Below are 7307 nucleotides of genomic sequence, written 5' to 3' on the forward strand. Positions count from 1 at the left end.
TTAATTGTTGGCGATTTTCTGCAAGTGAAAGGGATAGGTCAGAAACGTATTATATCATTCATATACACAGTACATGTAACCCAATGTTTTTCATCTATTCAATGCCCCCTCGGCCTTCTCACCCCCTATTTCTTGTATTAATTATGTTATGACCAACCCAAGATGGCACAAAAATTGACTTTTTGTGTATTTTATCTGTCTGTAGTTCAGCTTTATTATTATTATATTATTAATATTCATGATGGACTGAAGGGTGATAGTCTGTGCAGTGGAAGGCCAATGAGGAGGGAGTTACAATAGTCGAGACGAGAGATAAGGGAGTGAGTAGCTTTGTGGTTTCATTGGTGAGGAAGGGGCGTATTTTGGAGATGTTACGAAGGTGAAGACGGCAGGATCTGGATAGAGATTGGATTTGGGGAAGAAAGGTGAGGTCCGAGTCAAGGATGACACCTAGCACCTAGCATTAATAACGGAATCAACTCCCATCGTTTGAAAGGCCAATGCAACCCAAAAGGTACATTCCAGTTTTGGAAATCTGAACGATATTGGGGCTCCTATTTCTTATAGACTCCGATGGAAAAGGATCCCATGCAGAATTCTAAACTGTGCCACACCAAGGGCATTAAAAAGTCAAAAGATGGTGTCATGCTCTACGGTGGATTCACCATAAGGTAACCTAAATAACTGTCAGGAACTGGATCTGAACCCAAGGCCTCTGCTGTGTCTGGCGGTGACTCTACCTGCTGAGCCACCTTAGAACCTTGGATAAGTCCTTGCCTGATCTCCTGTGTATACTCAGGTAAACCTAGTTTCTGCTGAACTCTGAACTCCTTGCTCCTCCCTTGAACTTCCTATTTTAGCCACGCCTCTGCACTTCCTGTTTGCCAGATTATTGTGCTCCTGCCAATATCTTGCTCCCGCTGTGATACAATCCGCTCATGCTGCTTCCTGTGTACCAACCTTTGGCTGCTGATTCACCGACTAATCTCATTGTCTTCCACTTCATACCTGATACCTTTGGCTGCTGACCTCGGCTTGTTCGCTGACTACGCTTCTGCCTGCTCCTCCACTACTACCGTCTGCTTGTGTACTGAACCCGGCCTGTTATATAACGAATTTGCCTGCTGTTTCAGCTACTGAACTCTGAGCCTGATCCTGGATCGTGACAATAACTGGGAATACTTAGAGATCGCAGCTGCAACAGAGTGACCACTTTCAGTGCCTTGATGGAAAGGCCGCGACACAGATTCTGCTGGAACATCTCCCTATTGGAGTTTGTGAGATTGAAGAGGTCAATGCTTCATTCAAACCACCCTTGAGGTCTAAACCCGAATCCTTTCAAAGGTGTTGTAGGCTTTTTAAAGCAGAGCTTATAGTACAATAGTACAAGATCTACATATAATATCAGGGCCCCTCCTACTAGGACCAGATACCTAGAACTCTCTATGTACACTGTCTTATGTGAGTATAACCAGACAGGTATGTTCATAGGAAGCTGATGCCCTAGTGAGTGCAAGTGTCTATTGTCAGTATGACTCACATCGTTGATCCAGCCGATGAAGGCAGAGACTCTGGTGAAGACAGTTGGCTTCTTCTCGTAGTTGCAGCTGATGCCGGAGCCAAAGCTGACAACACCGTGCACCTCCCAGGATCCATTGGCACCCAGGACGTTCAGGGGGCCACCGGAATCACCCTGCAAAGTGCCATGAAATCATTATGTACAGTGATAATTTTACACACTAGATCTAAAAAGACAACTTACTGACACTGAGTTATAACAGGATAAGGCATCTAGAGTATCAACAGCTCAAGGTTTATTTAAATAGTTAATTTGATGGAGAAATGCTGCTCTGAGTTTGCTCCAGTGCTGCCCAGTAAAGCTTAGGCATTCGGTCATGGGATCTCTGCTACAACAGAGGATCAGAGTTCACAATGGCTGACCCTCCTCTTCAGTGGAGATCAAATGACCAATGACATAGGCTAAGCCTGCTTCATGCCCTCTCAAGGGTGCACAGCTCATATGCCTGAAGCTCGAATTTGGCATCCTATCCTAAACCGGCTTGACATCCAGATCTAGGTTCTCTGGCACCTTTTTGGCATGTCAGTGCACCCAATCAAGACTTAAACAAGAAACTACCCACATAAGCACTTTGGAGGACCGCGACTTACGTTGCATGCAGAAACAATGCCGTCACCACCAGCGCAGACCATGGTGTCCCTGACCTGCCAGCTCCACCAGTCGGACCTGGAGCAGGTAGCGTAATCCACCACTGGGAGGAGAGCCTGCTGCAGGTTATCAGCGATGGGTCCGTTAGCTGAAACACAAAGGGCATGATGACAAGTGACCGGCGAGAAGTCTGCTGACAGATCTTTTAGAAGTTCAACCAAAATTCAACCTGTCAAGTCAGGAAGAGCCAGGGAGGAGTGAATTTTAAAGCGTGACTCCAGACAAAATTTTGGGAGAGTTGAAATTTCCATTGGGTTTTATTTCTGTTTGCGACTGTCCTTGTGAGAGGCCTCAGGCTCGGGGGTCTACACACTTGGTGCAGCCATTATGAACGGCTTCTGCTCTTCCCATCTGATTTTTTATTTATATACAGAGAATGCAGCTGGAGGAGTTGGAAGGAAGGGAAAGAAAAGTAAAAATGGGAGGAAAGAAGGAAGAAAGGGAGGGAAGGAAAGGAAGAAAGGAAGGCTGACTCTTACTGCAAAGTTAGTGGTGTGTGGGTATGTATAGGTCATATGAAGGTGGGGTTGGTGAACCCCTAGTTCAAAATTCCATACAGACCGGACTTTATGGCTATAGAAGCTTAAGACATACAGGTAAAAGCTTGACATACAAAAATCAAAGTCACTGCACAACAGTAATGGAAACATAAAAGGTCCAAAGGCTCGGAACACAGGTCAAGAATATACATCCCCGGGCCAGGGGGTCCAGAATAGAGGAGGAACATCACCCGTATGGGTCTCACTATGCTGTGCCACTTATGTGGCTTTTATAACCGACCCTCCTGATGTAGAAGAGAAACCTTCCATTAGGGCAAACCATGTACTGGAACAGAACAGTCAGATAGCAAAGGAAGGAAACCACCGAGGCTGAAAGAAGAGAGTGGGACAAAGAGAAAAAGAGGAGAAAACAGATAGCGGACCAGAGGAAGGGAGAAAAAGGAGCAGGGAGGCCAAGTGAAGAGAAGGGAAGATAAGGAGGAGCTGAGTTCAGAGAGAGGTCAGTTCAAAGTGGAACCCAGGTACCAGGGCCAGGCGAGCCCCGTCTCTAATCCTTATTTTAAGGTAAAGATATAACTTACTGTACAGACGACCCCATCCAGTCACGAAGCTGTCTGCATTGTTGGCCAAGAGGGCGCCATTAGCGGGCAGGCAGGCAGGCTGAATGCTGTCACTGAGTGGTGCAGGTTTGGACAGCTTGATCAGAGCAATGTCGTTCCTGAAAGAGCGCACGCAAAGTCAGTTACAATGTACCGTCAGCCCAACATTTTTAAACCCAAAGCAGTAAATGTGGCCCAATAAAAGCATACACAGCACCGATTTTGTGACATTCATATAGTACTGGAAATGACTGTAATCAGGGGTACACTATCCAGAGCAGGATTTCTCAAGGTGAATGTTAGGTCACAGAAAATTTAGCCATCAGGGCAAATGAACCCAACGTGGGGGAACTGAGCATGCAAACCAAGGGATATGCTTACTTTGGGAGAATTAGTGAGAGAATTATAGGGAGTGTTAGTGTGAGGGTTACAGGGAGGGATAAAGTTAGGGTACAGGGAGGATTAGTGTTAGGGTTAGAGGGAGGTTTAGAGTTGGAATTACAGGGAGAGTTAGTGTGAGAGTTACACGGAAGGTTAGAGTTAGGGTTAGAGGGAGGGCTAGAATTGGAGTTACAGGGAGGATTAGTGTTATGGTTGCAGAGAGGGCTAGAGTTAGGGTTACAGAGAGGATTTGGTGTTATGGTTAGAGGAAGGGTTAGAGCTGGAGTTACAGGGAGAGTTAGGGTTACAGGGAGCGTTCGTGTTAGAGGGAGGCATAGAGTTGGAGTTAGAGAGAGGGTTAGTGTTATGTTTATAGGAAGGGTTAGTGTTGGGGTTACAAGGAGGGCTAGAGTTGGAGTTACAGGGAGGGTTAGTGTTGGGGTTACAGGGAGCGTTAGAGGGAGGGCTAGAGTTGGAGTTACAGGGAAGGTTAGTGTTGGGGTTACAGGGAAGGCTAGAGTTGGAGTTACAGGGAGGGTTAGTGTTGGGGTTACAGGGAGGGTTAGTGTTGGGGTTACAGGGAGGGCTAGAGTTGGGGTTACAGGGAGGGTTAGTATGGTATGGTTAGTCTGGTATTAGTGTTAGGCATGGTTGGTTTTAGAATTACAAGGGTGGTTAGTGTTAGGGTCACAGGACCAGCAGGATCTGAAGACCAGGACCATCAAATTCTAGTCTTACAGCAGAGTGAGCACAGGGAGCAAAATACTTCAATTAAACCCTTTGCAGATTGTGTATTCCAGTCTTGTTATACTCACTGGATTAGGAAAGAGTTCCACCTTTCATGGACAATGATCTTCTCAGGGGAAATGGCAATGGAACCTTCTTCATCTGCTGTCTGCAGGCTGTATTTGCCCAGAAAAACCCGGTAAACATTTGAAGAGCTGAAGAAAACACAAGTGAAATTAAATGATTGGCTGGCAGAGAAATCGGTGCATTGGTGCTGCACATACCCACCCCGATGTTTTGTCTTTTATCCCCTGATGTGATTCTGTGTCTACCGTTTCCTCACACTGAGGCATTATGTGGAGGAGGATAAGCGGATGAGAACACTCCCCCGAATTTATGGCATTTGAAGTCACTTTTCATGACATGCACTTAAAATAGGATTAGTGCAGTGTTTCCCGAAAGCAGTGAGCCAACCGGAGTACAGGCCCCCAAACCGCCATGAGTGCGAGTAGGTTAGGAGGCAATTTTTAGCAACATTTAAAAGGAGAACTATGGAGTCAGTGTTTTTCCCCACAGTTCTCCTCAGCGTCACGGGAGGATATAAACTAGCGCCCTCCCGTGACCCAAAGCTCAGTATATAGCGGGCTACAGCTCGCGGAATAGTGAGACCACCGCAGCATGGACGGATCCCGACATTACTGTTGAGATCCGCCCAGCTGCGTGAGTGACAGCTGGCTCTGCCTATCTAGAGGCAGAGCCAGCTGTGCCCGCCCACTCCCTGTACATTCCACCAGTCAGCGCTGGAGGATCGGACAGGGGAGGGGGGAATCTCTGCAGGGAGCAGCGAGCGACAGTCACGGCTCTCTGCAGGGGCAGGATGGAGAAGTGAGCGAGCGACGGTATGTGTTCGCTCACTTCCCGATCTATTGAGCCGACGTGTGACAGTTTAATTGTCACAGGTCGGCTCTAACTATGAGGATGAGTGGAAATCACTCACCTCCTAGTTCTCCTTTAAATACACTTGCTTATCAGCTCTTTCTAAACAGTCATTTTGTAACACAATGGAGTTTTCCTCTTTTCAATTGCTGAGCAAGTGAGTCAGTTACGTCAACCTGATAGTCACCTGATACAGTGGGCGGCGGTCAAGACCCAGGTGTCAGAGATCAGGGTGCCACCACAGGTGTGTCCCCAGGCTCCACTGCTTCCCTGGTACTGCAGGGAGATCTAAAGGAGAAAAAGAAAATGGAATGAATTGTCACTGTGTAGCATCCTACATGTCAGCCTGGTACTGGTATCCAAAGGTGACATCACGGAATATTAAACAAAATGGGGGGAATTTATCAAAACTGGGCCAGAGAGAATCTGGAGCAGCTGTGCATGGCAACCAATCAGCTTCTCTCATCAGTTTGTTCAGTTAAGATTTGGAAATGAGGGAGAGGCGCTGATTGGCTGCCACGCACGGCTGCTCCAGATTTTGTCTGCTCCAGTTTTGATAAATCCCCCCCAATGTTTTTAGGGGTATTCTAGAAATGTACATAAATAAAGCTCCCCAATAGGAGAGAGAGAGGGCTTCTAGGTAAATGTAATTTTGCATGGCAGTAAATACCCCACAAACTATTTTTTTTTTGTTACATAACCTCATGGCCTTTGCTGTACCAAAACATGGCAAGTGCTGAACCCTGAAAGCAAAATGTGAATTAGCCCAAGGCACATGCTTTTCTTGAGGAATGCCATGAATATATTATGTGATAGAACTGGGCAACCTGGCCTGCAGACAACTTTGTTACACAATATGAGAAAATTTGAACTTGGGGTGACTGTCGACCCCATTACAGCCCTTAAAGGAAAACTATGGGGTCAGTGTTTTCCCCCAAAGTTCTCCTAAGGGTCACGGGAGGACATAAACTAGCGCCCTCCCGTCACCCAAAGCTTGGTATATAGCGAGCTACAGCTTGCGGTATACCGAGACCACCGCAGCCGGGACGGATCCCGACACTACTGTTGAGATCCACCCAGCTGCGTGATTGAGAGCTGGCTCTGCCTATCTAGAGGCAGAGCCAGCTGTACCCTCCCCCTGCCCCGTCCGTTCCGCCAGTCAGCACTGGAGGATCGAAGCAGGGAATCCCTGCAAGGGGCCGTGAGTGACAGTCACGGCTCTCTGCAGGGACATGATCGAGAAGTGAGCGAGCGACAGTATGTGTTCGCTCACCTCCCGATCTACTGAGCCGACCTGTGACAGTTTCATTGTCACACGTCGGCTCGAACTATGAGGAGGAGTGAAAATCACTCACATAGTTAATGCAGCCAGAGAAAGGAAAAAGGTCAAAGGTTACATGGACAAACTTGATGTGTCTGCTTATACAATAAAGATATATGATGTCACTTATGTAAAATGTAATTTCTGCTAAATAAGATTACAATGACTGGAAGGATTCGTCCAACTAAAGTGAACATACGTCTCCCTCTTCCATTCCAGTCGTTTCAGAAATTGCTGCATTTCATCTCTTTGCAACCATCTGCAAAATGTTATCACCTGAGCTCCTCCCCTTTTTTTTAACTGTAGTGTAACTGCCCATCATCGACAGCCAATCACAAAGTGCTAAGGAGTTCAGCAAAGTGTTAAAGGAGGATATAATTCCCGGGACTTCCAACTCAGCGGGAAGTCGTTTTGCAGCTTGTCGCAATGGACTTCATTTTAGCATACCTGCCATGGCCAGCTCTTTGGTACGGTATCTTCCCCATTAACTACCCTGGAGACTTTGGGATTCACAGCTGGCACGCCACAGCTGTAGGCTGCAAAGAAAAGAAAAAATATATTCAATATAATAAATCTATATATTATTTAATATATACATTATATTTTATTATACTGAT

The 7307-nt window shown here is 46.5% G+C and overlaps 1 protein-coding gene across 1 annotated transcript in view; it reads right to left on the bottom strand.

Annotated features, from left to right (window-relative positions):
* LOC108797194 (chymotrypsin-C-like) overlaps positions 1-7307 on the bottom strand; it is a 7807-nt gene continuing 500 nt past the window's right edge. The window contains exons 2-8 of the mRNA XM_018568769.1: positions 7138-7226; positions 5557-5657; positions 4523-4648; positions 3309-3445; positions 2170-2315; positions 1541-1693; positions 1-18 (exon numbers count right to left, since the gene is read on the bottom strand). Of these exons, the coding sequence (XP_018424271.1) occupies positions 1-18; positions 1541-1693; positions 2170-2315; positions 3309-3445; positions 4523-4648; positions 5557-5657; positions 7138-7226 (770 nt within the window). The remainder of the gene's footprint in view (positions 19-1540; positions 1694-2169; positions 2316-3308; positions 3446-4522; positions 4649-5556; positions 5658-7137; positions 7227-7307) is intronic.

Source organism: Nanorana parkeri, unplaced genomic scaffold (assembly GCF_000935625.1).
Source record: "Nanorana parkeri isolate BGI_ZX_2015 unplaced genomic scaffold, ASM93562v1 scaffold1241, whole genome shotgun sequence".
In the NCBI taxonomy this organism is placed as follows: Eukaryota; Metazoa; Chordata; class Amphibia; order Anura; family Dicroglossidae; genus Nanorana; species Nanorana parkeri.